The sequence below is a fragment of the Ovis aries genome, chromosome 2 (genome assembly GCF_016772045.2).
Source record: "Ovis aries strain OAR_USU_Benz2616 breed Rambouillet chromosome 2, ARS-UI_Ramb_v3.0, whole genome shotgun sequence".
Classification (NCBI taxonomy): Eukaryota; Metazoa; Chordata; class Mammalia; order Artiodactyla; family Bovidae; genus Ovis; species Ovis aries.
The window spans coordinates 186,589,401-186,603,296 of NC_056055.1; the positions used below are offsets into that span (position 1 = coordinate 186,589,401).

The 13,896-nt window shown below is 46.0% G+C and overlaps 1 protein-coding gene across 4 annotated transcripts in view; it reads right to left on the reverse strand.

The window, feature by feature from the left end:
* Positions 1-12,387, reverse strand: part of TFCP2L1 (transcription factor CP2 like 1) — a 69,833-nt gene extending 57,446 nt beyond the window's left edge. For 2 of the 4 annotated variants that reach the window (XM_042243986.1, XM_042243985.1), the window contains exons 1-3: positions 12,181-12,387; positions 11,509-11,538; positions 8,664-8,815 (exon numbers count right to left, since the gene is read on the reverse strand). In XM_042243986.1, coding sequence (XP_042099920.1) covers positions 8,664-8,815; positions 11,509-11,538; positions 12,181-12,242 — 244 coding nt within the window. In that variant the 5' untranslated portion in view covers positions 12,243-12,387. The remainder of the gene's footprint in view (positions 1-8,663; positions 8,816-11,508; positions 11,539-12,180) is intronic. The other 2 variants (XM_004004762.5, XM_012140372.4) reach the window with 1 other exon arrangement.
* Positions 12,388-13,896: the final 1,509 nt, after the last annotated feature.

Genomic DNA, 13,896 nt, shown 5'->3' on the forward strand with positions numbered 1-13,896 from the left:
AGTAATGTATTCAAGGATCATTTGGTTTCCTCAGTTTATATTCCCAAACTTCAGGCTAAAAATTAATCTGGGAAGAAAACTTCAGCTAAGGAAGAAGGATAACAAAGTAACTAATCATTTGCCTCATTCCTTAAATTTAAAGTTACAGATATAATTGGGGAAAGGGGGAAATCTGTGGCTTTCTATTTGCCAGATGTTAGTTCTTCACTTAATTTTCAAGGCAACCCACAAAATGAAACCTGGCTCAATTCCACAGATGAGGAAACCGACGATTTCAGAGGCTAAGTGATACCCCTAGAGCAGAAGTTTCCTCACTTCTAGGATCCCAGAAAATAAGACTTCCTGCTGGGGGCTCTTATCTTCTGGCCATTCCCTCAGGTCAGGTGGCTGGAGAGCAGGAGGGATGAGGGTGGGGCAGGAGAAACTGATTATGGGGTTTTGAAGCTGTTCCAGGAGGCTCTTTTCTCCCGACTCCATTGTGGTCCCTTTGCTTCTTGCCCTTCTCCCCTATAAAGCTCGTATTTCCTCCCTCCGAGCTGCATCTGGAGTTCTAGGAGGCAGACACAGCTCCTGGAAGAACCAGCCTAGAATCCTGCCTGTGAAGGAGTCCCTAGGAAAAGCAAGTGCCTACCCCTTCAGAACTCCCTTCAAGATCACATCAATGCTCAGCTGCTCCCCAGGCTTGCCTGACTTTGCCACCTCTCTCAGCCAGTAAAATGGGAATAAAACTTTTTAGGAGAATTACTCAAAAGGGAACACCAGGAAGTGCTTTGGGAATTTTAAAGCCTAGGGTCCCCATCTTGCAATTAAAGTACCCCTAACACAACAGCTCACATCATGGAGGAAGGAGTCCAGCATTTTCTGTAATCACAGTTTTAAAGACAGTATTTTAACACTCTGAACAGGATGTCCCCTGTGGGTTATGTCTATTATTTGTTGTACAATGAATGAAGAACTAACAGAAAAGTTCAGCAGGGCTTCCTCCTGCTTTTAATCTACCCCAAAGCTACCATCTTTCAATTCTAAGGGGTACAATTCTTAGTTCTAGAACCAACCTTATGTTAATCTTTCAATTAGGAAAAGAAAGATTAAAACAGAAAAAAAAATAAAACAAATTCAAAGTCCCAATGTGATGACCACATTAGCTTTCAAATAGGACAGGGGAAACATATATTCACTTTATTATTAATAATGTTTAATATGCAAATGGTTACTATGTGCTTCCCAGTTGGCACAGTGGTAAAGAATCCTCCTGTCAAAGCAGGAGATGAAGGAGACACATGTTTAATCCCTAGATCAGGAAGATTCCCTGGAGGAGGAAATGGCAACGCATTCCAGTATTCTTGCCTGGGATATCCCATGGACAGAGGAGTCTGGTGGGTTAGTCTGGTGGGTCACAAAAAGTCAGGCATGACTGAGGACTCATGCACGTGCCAGACACTGTTTTCAGTGTTCTTTCTGCATTAACTCATTTCACCTACATAGCAGATGTTTTATTTCCTTCATTTTATATGTGAGGAGTTAGAGGCATTGGGAGGTAAATGGCTTGCCCATGGAGGCTACCCAACAGCTCAACCTCAACAAGGCAGTTGGAGATCTTGGCCTTCTGGTCTACCTCTCCAGTCATTCACACTCCTCCTTGGGTTCCAAACCCTGCTGCTACTGCTAAGTCGCTTCAGTTGTGTCCGACTCTGTGTGACCCCATAGACGGCCTCCTACCAGGCTCCTCTGTCCCTGGGATTCTCCAGCCAAGAACACTAGAGTGGGTTGCCATTTCCTTCTCCGTTGAATCTCTTAGGCTTCTTCACAAATAGTACACATAATTGCAACCCACCCTGCCCATTCTTGCCTTTGGACATGGTTTTTCTGTCACTGAACTATCCTCTCCTTCCAATGGACCGGAAGTTTTATTCCATGAATGAACATGGAAGACTCCTGGAAAAATCCATCACTGTATTTAAAATTTAAGAGTTGTTTTGGTAGGAAATACCAAAGCTCTCTTCATAACAAGCCATGCTTGCAAGCTTGTTCTTATCTCAAAGCCAGAATTCCCTACACAGATTGCCTGAGGTTCTCTTTCTTCTGATCTTCCTGACTCCTCCCCCACCACCTACTTCATCTCTTCCCTCTGGCTCCAGTCTTCAGGAAAGATGTCTCCACAGTGACCTTTGGCCACTGACAAAGAGGTTGGCCTGGAGTTTGTGGACCTCCCTTCAACTGCTATCTACCTCTTCTCCTTAGGACTCCATTTCAGAGGAAGAGCACAAACATTGCTTCTCAAATCATTTTTACTGCATACAAAATTAGTCATTGGGGTTGATGACAGAACACTCACAAGGAACACACCTTATCCAAGTCATGATGTAAGGCAATGGACTGACACCACACTGAGAAACAAGTATCCAATGGTTTAAATGACTTTGCAATTGACAGATCCAGCATCCTTCTTACAGGAACAATGTAAAGACACAGAGGAAAACAATAGAATGGGAAAAACTAGAGATCTCTTCAAGAAAATTAGAGATATCAAGAAAACATTTCATGCAAAGATGGGCACAATAAGGAACAGAAATGGCAAGGACCTAACAGAAGCAGAAGTGACTAACAAGAGGTGGCAAGAGTATACAGAAGAACTATTTTTAAATGGTCTTAATGACCTGGATAACATGATGGTGTGCTCACTCACCTAGAGCCAGACATCCTGCAGTGTTCAGTCAAGTGGGCCTTAGGAAGCATCACTACAAACAAAGCTAGTGGAGGTGATGGAATTTCAGGTAATCTATTTAAAATCCTAAAAGATGATGCTATTAAAGTGCTTCAATCATTATGCCAACAAATTTGGAAAACTCAGTAGTGGCGACAGGACTGGAAAAGGTCAATTTTCATTCCTATCCCAAAGAAGTGCAATGCCAAAGAATGTTCAAACTACCTCAACAACTGCACTCATTTCACATGCTAGCAAGGTAATGCTCAAAATCCTTCAAGCTAGGATCAATAGTACGTGAACCAAGAACTTCCAGATATACAAGCTGGATTTAGGAAAAGCAGATGAACCAGAGATCAAATGCCAACATCTGTTGCATCATAGAAAAAGCAAGAGAATTCCAGAAAAACATCTACTTCTGCTTCATTGACTATGCTAAAGCCTTTGTGTGGATCACAACAAACTGGAAAATTCTTCAAGAGATGGGAATACCAGACCACCTTACCTGCCTCCTGAGAAATCTGTATGCAAGTCAAGAAGCAACTGTTAGAACTGGACATGGAATAATGACTGGTTCAAAATTGAGAAAAGAGTACATCAAGGCTGTATATTGTCACTCTGCTTATTTAACTTATTTGCAAAGTACATCATGCAAAATGCAAGGCTAGATGAATCCACAAACTGGAATCGAGATTGCTGGGAGAAATATCAACAACCTCAGATATGCAGATGATACCACTTTAATGGCAGAAACCAAAGCAGAACTAAAGAGCCTCTTGATGAAGATGAAAGAGGACAGTGAAAAAGTTGGCTTAAAACTCAACATTCAAAAAATGAAGATATGGCATCTGGTCCCATCACTTCATGATGGGTAGATGGGTAGAAAATGGAAACAGTGGCAGATTTTATTTTCTTGAGCTCCAAAATCACTGTAGATGGTAACTGCAGTCATGAAACTAAAAGATGCTTGCTCCTTGGAGGAAAAGCTATGACAAACCTAGATAGAGTATTAAAAAGCAGAGACATCATTTTGCCGACAAAGGTCCATATAGTCAAAGCTATGGTTTTTCCAGTAGTCATGTATGGATAAGAGAGTTAGACAATAAAGAAGGCTGAGAGCCAAAGAACTGATGCTTTCAAAATGTGATGCTGGAGGAGACTTTGGAGAGTCCCTTGGACAGCAGGAAGATCCAACTAGTCCATCCTAAAGGAAATCAACCCTGACTATTCATTGGAAGGACTGATGCTGAAGTTGAAACTCTAATACTTTGGGCACCTGATTCAAAGAGTGGACTCATTGGGAAAAAACCCCTAGTGCGGGATAGATTTGAGGGCAGGAGTAGAAGCGGGTGACAGAGGATGAAATGCTTGGATGGCATCACTGACTCAATGGTCATGAATCTGAACAAACTCCGGGAGACAGTTAAGGACAGGGAAGCCTGGTGTGTGGCAGTCCATGGGGTCACAAAGAGTTGGACATAACTTAGTGAGTGAATAACAGCAGCTTAGTCACTAAATTGGGTCAGACTCTTGGGACCCCACAGACTGACTGTGACCCACTAGGCCCCTCTGTCCATGGAATTCTCCAGGCAAGAATACTGGAGTGGGTTGCCAATTCCTTCTCCAAGAGATCATCCTGAACCAGGGATCTAACAGGGACTCCTGCATTGCAGGTGGTTTCTTGCACTGCAGGCAGATTCTTTACCAACTGAGCCACCAGGGAGTTATGACAATAATCTGTCCCAAATAATAACAGAAAATAGTGAAATAATATCCAGACATCTTATGTTTTTTATTCTTTCAACTTTTGTTCTGTACTGGGTAGAATTCTAGCCTGGGAAAAGACAAAGATAAAGGAAATGAAGCCCTTGATGAGCTCAGAAGCTAATGCAGAAGATGAAATTTTTAGATAATCATAATCCAGATGCAGATATTTTAAGTGGTGTTTGAGGTTATAATAGAAAATATTATAAGAAAAGTATTTAATAAAATCAAAAAACAACTTTATAAAGCACACAATCTCATTTAAAAAATTTAAGTATAGAAGGAAGATTCAATGGCTATAAAAATTTATCTTAAGAATAAGAGACACATGTACCCCAATGTTCATCGCAGCACTGTTTATAATAGCCAGGACATGGAAACAACCTAGATGTCCATCAGCAGATGAATGGATAAGAAAGCTGTGGTACATATACACAATGGAGTATTACTCAGCCGTTAAAAAGAATTCATTTGAATCAGTTCTGATGAGATGGATGAAACTGGAGCCGATTATACAGAGTGAAGTAAGCCAGAAAGAAAAACACCAATACAGTATACTAACACATATATATGGAATTTAGGAAGATGGCAATGACGACCCTGTATGCAAGACAGGGAAAGAGACACAGATGTGTATAACGGACTTTTGGACTCAGAGGGAGAGGGAGAGGGTGGGATGATTTGGGAGAATGACATTCTAACATGTATACTATCATGTGAATTGAATCGCCAGTCTATGTCTGACGCAGGATGCAGCATGCTTGGGGCTGGTGCATGGGGATGACCCAGAAAGATGTTATGGGGAGGGGAGGTGGGAGGGGGGTTCATGTTTGGGAATGCATGTAAGAATTAAAGATTTTAAAATTTAAAAAATAAAAAACTAAAAAAAAAAAAAAGAATAAGTGATTTAAAATGTCTAAGAAACATATTTTCAAGCTATAATTAGTGCAACTAAAAATGGGACAAAAATCAATGAATATCAGGCGTACAGGACAAACATCTATACAAGGGTCTGTTTCTGGACTAGTACTTTAGAATATGGCTTTTCAAATGTTTCAAAGTGGCATTTAAACCAGTGAGACTAAGAGATAAACCAGGTGTCAACTAGTAGGTTAACTATTTAGAAAAATAAACTTAGACTGTTAGATCACATCACGAATTTCCAGTGCAACGTATGAAAGTATAAATCCCACTGGTAAGGCTAAGGAAAAAAAGAAATAAATATATTTTATGCAGTAATAAGCCAAAGTATCACTAAATGACACTATTATTTCCAGAAGACTTCCAAGTGCATTGCAATGTAAAAATTTAGAAACATGAAATTTAGGAAACCACTAAGCTGATTTTGGGGAAAGCAGGCATTCTAAACATAAAAGAAAACTTATTTTAGAAAACTGAAAAGGTTTGATAATATACACTGAAATTCAATATCTACACTGAAAAAAACCCAAGATATATATCTCACACATAAATCTAATTATCACAAAATAAATATAATTATCACATAAATAAATAGATCACAAAAAATATATGATATTCTTCATATAGGGTAGGCTGTTACAATCAGTAAGATAGAACCATCCCAGTAAAAAAGTGTGTGAAGAACATAACATAACTGATAGAAAAACTTGAAAGATCAATAAATATATTTTAAAATATTCAGCCACATTAGCAACGATATAAATGTTAGTTTAAGATTAAATCCTGTTTCACTAATGAGGTAAAAAGCAACAATATCCAATATAAGAGACAGTAAAACATACCCTACTGGCTACCTTGTAAATTGGTACATTCAGCTGAGAAGTCAATTTGGTAAGATGTAGCAAAAGCCTTACTTAACTCCTTTGAGCCAGTAAGTGTACCTCTGATTTATATTCATCTAAAATAGTAATCAACATTTCGCACAAAGACCACTGAAGCCTAAGTATTCATACTATGAGACTAGTCAAAGCTACTAGAACTCTGAAATACTGTGCAACCATTACGAAAATGTAAGTTCTCAGTATTTTAAATAACACGAGAAAAGCTCATAAATACAGTAAACAAAGAAAACAGGGCACATATCTGCAGCACTGTAATAATTTTAATTTTACATATGCAAATATGTAGAAATGTGGTTAGCAACAGCTCTCAGGTGAAATTAGAGATTTCAATTTAATTTTTAACTTACTTCCTTATGCTTTTTAAATGATCCAAGTTTTCTATAATGAACATGTATTATTTTCTTTTTTTAAAATTTTCATTGGAGTATAGTTGATTTACAGCGTTGTGTTAATTTCCAGTGTACAGCAAAGCGAATCAGTTATACATATACATATATCCACTTTTTTTCTTTTAAGATTCCTTTCACATATAAGCCACTATAGAACAGTGAATAGAGTTCCCTGTGCTATATAGCAGGTTCTTATTAGTTACCTATTTGATAAACATGTATTATTTTCAATAATCGGGAACATATAACTAAAAAAGATCTAAAGTAAATACACCAAATTAACCCCTGGGCAGCTCTTTTAGCCTCTCTTTCAACTTATCTATACTGAGCAAAGGATAACTCCTTTTTAAAAGAGGTAGAGTGCTGACTGTCAAACATTGCCCAAAGGTGACTGATTAAAGAAAGGAGGGAAGGAGTTGAGGGGAGGTACGGGAAACAATAAAGGCCTTACAGATAGAGTGGGAAGCAGTGGGAGAGGTGGGCACACCAGACCAGCAGCAGGCCCAGCAGGGCCTCAGATCCCATGACAGGCCAGGAACAAGAACCACCCCAGACCCCTGCGCTCTGTAAACATCACCCAGCTTCTTCACGTGACACTTAGGCAAGAGAGTAGAGGCCCAGGGGAGGACAGCCACTGCTTGAAGGTACATAAGTTGGTAGCATCTGACCTTCCATGAAAGAGAAAGGAAAATGGCCAAAGCCATTCCACAAACAAGCACAGACACACAGAGGTATTCTTCCACCAGCCAGGATACCTGCCATCAGGGGTCACCAGCCTTAGCAGATGGAACATAGATCTCAGGGCCTGAGCCGGGTGCCCAAGAGCTGCCTGAGCCTGGGCTGGGGACCCACTGAGGCCACTGAGCCACTCACAGGGATAAGCATGCCCATCCCCTGGCCACATCCAGAGGCAGACACAGAGCCACCTGCTAATTCTGAGCTTGTTCCTGGCCCAGAAGCAGGCAGGTTGAGCTGTCAGAGGTCAGCCTGATGGCAGGCTGGTCTTCTATCCCGCCCCCACCCCGTCTGGACTTCCGTTCCCCAAATCAGGGAGTCAAAGTTCTACAGAAAGGAAGCTGCCCATGTAGGATAAATTGTAACCACACTGCTGCCCCCGCCACCGCCTCCCTCCAGAAAGCACTGCATCCCCCAGCTCCTGGGCTCTTCCCATTCCAAACAGAGGGGCAATGATTCCACTGGATGCCAGGGTCTCTGAGGTGATCCAGGGAGGAAGGACAATCAACGCAGACACATAACCACAAAAAAACCACAGAAAGGTCATCGGTTAGGCCACAGGTCCATGTGTCCTGATAAAGAACATCAGAAATGGAAACTGCACTTCACACACCTTAACTCTCTCAAATGTCACAAATTAACACTTCTCATTTTGCACGTGAACACACTGAGGCTCTGAGGGGAAGTCACAGAGCTGGGAAGGGCTGGGATCAGAATGCAAAGTCCAAACCCCATGCCATTTCTCCCAGGACACGATGAGCACGCTCATCCCCATTGCTACAAAGGGCTCCTGCCTGGCACATGTGGAATCCAGCCTCGAGGATGGGCCTTCCCATCACTGATAGGTGCAGTTCCAGAAAGGGCAGCTGACCCCATGCATCAAAGGTGCTCAGTCTATGTCCAGGAAAGGGCACCAGGTGCGGCCCCAGCAAACAGCAAGTATAACTATGGCCGCCACTCAGCGAGCATCACCTGCTCCCTGGAGGGCCCGCATGAGGAATGCGAAACATTGTTTGGCCTGAGTGAGACACAGCTGATGTGTCCACTTTGGGGGAAGAAAACACTGAGGCTAGGAAGTCTCACAGCTAGGAAACAGATGCCATCTGACACCAGAAACCCCTTCCCAAACGCCATCTCTCCCACCCTGATGAGGAAACAGGCCCAAATGAGTCATTCAGGTCAACTCCCCACTGCTGCGTGGTACCCTCAGCCCCCAGGCTCCACCCTGGCCCGGCGCTCCAGCACTACCTTGGTTGAGGTAGGTCAAAGTCTCTTCGTGCAGCTTCACAGCTGGGGATGTGGCAGCACACAGCACATACTGCAGGGGTGGCAGGCGGGCCTCGTTCTCAGGGGACAGTTGGGGCTCCTCTTGCTTGAAGATGGGCAGAGCGAGGACGTCGCTGCAACACACAGGAAGGAGGGGTCAGGAGCAGGGCCCCCCGAGCCAATGCACAAAGGCAGGACTAAGCGGCCAACCTCGGGCAGCATCAATGGCAACACAGCCCAGCCTAGTGCAGCTAGCAGGTTCAGCTTCCTACACGACATCACAAATACTCTAAAATGCTTCCCAATGGAGGAGACCAATCCTGGATGATTCTACTTTCATTCTGTGACCTTTGAGAGATTATTCAGATGTCACGTGGTTTCCATCCACAAGTGTCTGGCTTTTATAACAAGAATTCGAATGAAATATTTTATTTTTTAAATAAACTCTTCTAGCTATTGGTCACATCTCAGACCAAGACAATCCTGTCCTCTAGGCTCTGTAAACCATGCAAATACAGAAACCGTCTACTTCACTCATAAAAACTGAGACATACTTCCACACTTCTAAAAAGAAAGGACAGCTGGCCCATAAACCTTATTTTAAGGGTCATGTTAATATCTCTGAAATGCAAAACAAGAACAACCATGGTTTCAATTCAGTTTTCTCATCCAAATGGAAAATACTGAGATGCTCAAAGATTCTTTTCCTCCACCTCTAAACAAAAATTCCCATCAGATCCAAAAATTCAGCTTCACATCAGTCTAGGACCGGAGAACTTATTTCTAGATGTGCTTTTTTAAGTGCATCCCCAAGGAAAAACAAAATCTTTGAGAACATGAATGACTTGCAAGCAAGAGGGACTTGGTTAAGCTCTCTGGATTATGAAGAGATTATAGCATAGACACCGGCGCCAAAAAAAAGGTCCTGTGCCCTTATTTTGATAAGCCTCCACCCTTCGAGTGTCCAGGGTGCTGAATCAGATTCATTGACCCCACTTCACTATGTAAACAGCAGAGTCACTGACACAATCTATTCCTCATACAACACCATACACAAGTATCTAAAACACAAGCCAGGCACATACCCCAGCATGTCAGACCAACTTTCAGAAGGAAAAGTCCAGCTGTGGCTCACCTAGAAACCTTCCGTATGGAGGGCCGCCCCTGCCACCACCCACTGCCCTGGGTCCCCCACCTCATGCTTTTCCTTGTCCAGATTGAGGCACATGCCCAGTCTAAGTGGTTATCCAGGAATGGGGGAGAAGCAAAGAGATCTGATTCCCGGGGGATTGCAAAATTTCATGTTTGCCCAGACCATGTTAAGTTAATAATCCATGGGCTGCTGCCTTTAAATTAAAAAAAAAAAAAAAAAAAAGGCGGGGGTAGCCAGGGTTGGGGGAAGAGCCATCACTCAACAGTATCTTATTTCAATCCTGGTATCCTTATCTGCTGAGGAATAAAAGTCACCAGAACATCAAACAGAAGTAGGGAAGAAAGGAGTACAGACCACTACCCCAGGAAGGTCAGACAGCTTGAAGAAATGCTGCACAGTGACGAGATGACCAAAATTAAATGCACAAACCAAGCAAAAGAATAAGATGTTCTTCACTCTAGGGGGACCAGGGGCATGTTCATGGACCGTCCCCATTGCATCCATCAAGGTCAACTTCTCCAAGTGTGGAAGTCCTGGCTTCCAAGAAGTAACATAAAAAAAGAGAGTGTGGACCAAATGAGTCTTTATCCATGGTCCCCATATGACCCCAGAAACCCACATGGCCTTATAGCACCTTTTACCCCAATTCCCAACCACCTCACCAGGATGAATGCAATACCAAACTCTTAAAGTAGGGCACCTCTAGTTCAGGAGGAGAATTATTCCCTAAAGGGATGACATTCTCAGTGTCCAGGAAGTTTTACATACACTCACTTCTTCACTCAGGGTCACCTTCAAAGTCATTTATAAGGTATGGTAACAAACTGAATCGCTACAAACTAAAACTGAGGCAAAATTACAACTAAAATTGCATCCTGCGATACAATACAAATGTATTCCATTGTAGCATTTCGGGTAAGTGAATAGACACAATCTTCTGCCAGAGATTAACATCTGCCCAGTAGGGAATTCCCTGGAGGTACAGTGGTTAAGACTCCTGGCTTCCACTGCAGGGGACTCGAGTTCAATCCCTGGTCAGTGAACTAAAATTCCATACACCACACAATGCAGGGGGAAAAAAAAAAATCTGCCTGGTGGGCTTAACACCTCCCAGAGGAGCCTGCCTCTGGTGGATCACCATGGTCTGCTGTGAGACATAAGTCCTTAACTAAAACCCTAGGCTTATGCCATCTCCTACCTCTCTTGCCCATGAATAAAACACAGAAGACATACAACTTATTCCCAGCCATTCCTTTGCCTGCTGGAATTGGGCTGTCTTCAGAGAAGACTACTGGACAAATATCTATCAAAGCTAGGATTTCCACAACACCTATACTGCTAAATCTGAGTTGGAACTTTTGGGGGTCAAAAATAAAATAAAGCAGGCAGGACAGCTCTCTCTGTGAGGTGGTCTAGCCCTCGGTTCACTTTCTCTGAGCTCACATCAAATGCCCTTTGGGTTAAATTAGGCACATTTCATAAACTGTGACTAGGATGGAAATAAAGACAGGCTAAAGCTGGTTCAGGCGAGTTCAGAAAGTGAAGTGACTGCCCATTAGTACCCAGCCAGCTGCACAACAGGGAAAAACAATCCTCCAGGAACTGAAGCTAACGGGGGTGCCACTTCCTTCAAGGGGACGGGAGAGAGAACTTTGCAAAACAGGCAGGACTTACTTTTCCCTCTGAAGAGCACTAGTCAAATCCCTGCAGAAGAAGAAAGATTTCCATCAAGGGCAATCAACGAGCGGGCCTCGGACCCACATACCAAGACCACCTAGTGGGAGAGGGCACCCGGTCCCTCCCGAGCCCCCGCCCGCCCCCGCTGCAGGTCCGCTAGGCGGAACGCAGGGCCGCGCTCGCCGCTCGCTGGCCCCTCGGGCGGACCAAGGACACTGGAGAGGACGCGAGGCTCGGAGAGGGACCCGGGCGGAGAGGGGCAAAGAGCAGGGGACTAGACTTCCCGGGACAGCTCCAGACCGACGGCAGGAAGTTTCCTCTTCGACGCGAGCGGGGAGAGGAGAGACGCAGAGGGGGAAAGACCCCGGGGAGATTGAGACCCAGAGATGTGCGCTCCGCGCCCGCCCGGGGTCGTCGGGGGAGGAGCCCCGCGAGCACTTGGCTCTGGAAACCCGCCTCGCGCGCTGGCCCGCAACTCCGAGCATCGGGTCTCGCCAGGGTCGGTCTGTCTGTCCCAGGCGGGAGTCTGGGCAGCTCTCCCTCAGTCCCCAAAGGGCACGGAGCAAGGAGGCGGCGAGGGCGCTCGGGATCCCCGGCCCGGCCGCTCCTTTCCCGGCCCGCGGACGTCAGGCGGCGCCCCGCCCGCGGACCCCGGCCCGGGCGCCTTACCGCAGGTAGCTGCCGGGATTGTGCTGGTTGTAGTGCTCGGGCTGCGTGTGCCAGAACAGCATGGCTGGGGCTCCGAGCCCGGCCCGACCCAGGCGCGCGGCGGACGGGACGCGGGGCGAGCCGACCTCCAGGCCACCTGCCAGCAGCGCTGCTCACCGCGGGGGCCGCCCGCCCTGCGCTTTTATGGACGGCTCGGGGGGCGGGGCCTCACCCGGGCCCGCCCCCAGGCCGCGCGGCCGCCTCACCTGGTGACCCGCACAGGCGCGCCTTCCCGGGAGCGAGCGCGCCTCCAGGGCGGCGACCGCGAGCGTGCGGCGAGGCGGGGATCTGGCCCGGCGCTGCCCCTAGCCGCCCTCGAGGGTGGGGCCCAGGTAACCGTCCCCGCGGCGCTGGTGTCTTCCCTCTCCCAGAGCCTCACCGTGGGTGGGGTGAGGAGGCTGTGAGCTTGAGACCCCGACCCCGACACGCTGTCGCCTTAACTTGCTCTCGCTTTTTCACGGCACTCTCAGAAATCGTGTTTTGTTTTAATCTACACTTGAGTATTGATCTCCTTCCCAGTATAGTATAATCTCCAAGAGGACAAGGTTTGGACTCTCTAGCTCACTCTGTTATCCCTACCTCCTGGGAAAGTGCTGGGGACATGGTGCTGCTGTGCTGTGCTTAGTCGCTCAGTCATGTCCGACTCTGCAACCCCACGGACTGTAGCCCGCCAGGGCAAGAATACTGGAGTGGGTTGTTATGCTGCCCTCCAGGGGATCTTCCCAACCCGGGAATCGAACCCAGGTCTCCCCCGTTGCAGGGGGATTCTTTATCATATGAGCCACCAGGGAAGCCCAGGACATAGTGAGTGCTCCATAAATATTTACGAGTAAATACGAAAAAGGAATGCCTCAAGTGAATAATCAGAGAAAGCTTCTTGGAGGAGGTGACATTGAGCTGAGGCCTTCTAAATAAATTCACAGGAAGCGCTTCTGTGAACATCCAGAGGGAAAGTGGTTCCAGGCAGGGGCAGCAGTAATTGCCAAAGCCCTGAGGCTGACCTACTTGGGCATGGTCTGGGGCTGGGTGACCCACAGGTGAACTCAGGAGGTGACATGGGAGTGTGGGCGGGGCAGATCAAAGAGGGACTCCCAGGCCCTGGCAAAGAAGGAGCTGGGGTTTTAATCTAATTTGTGTTTTCAGCAGAGGAGTTGCATATCTGATTTGTTTTTGTAAAGATCAGTCCAGAAGGAGTGCAGACAGTGGGTCATAGGGGTGCAGCAGTTAGGAGGGAGTGGAGGTAAAAGCACCATGACCTACATCCAACGAGAGCCACACCCCCACTACCACTGCCTGGCACGGATGAGCTGCATATTCTCTCCCTGGGTGTTAGCGGAATCAAATGATGTCCCTTGGAAACAGGAATCCAGAACTCCAGCTCCCCCAAGCATGGAGGTGAGTCACATCCTCCCTCAGTCTGCTCTCCAGCTCCCCTCCTTCCAACCAAGGTGACAGCTGGCAGGCCACCCCCTCTGGGAAGCTCTTAGTGACCACCACCTCCCTACTGCTCTCCTGGCACTCAGATCTCCCTTCAAGGATGGATTTGCTGCACCAACCACAGGGAAAGCACAGCAGACAGTCCTCAGCACTCTGCCCCCGCCCCCAAGGACTCTGTTGTAGCATCGCCTTGCCCAAGGTAGCTCCCCTGTTGGGGTGGCCCCAATGACCACCCAGACA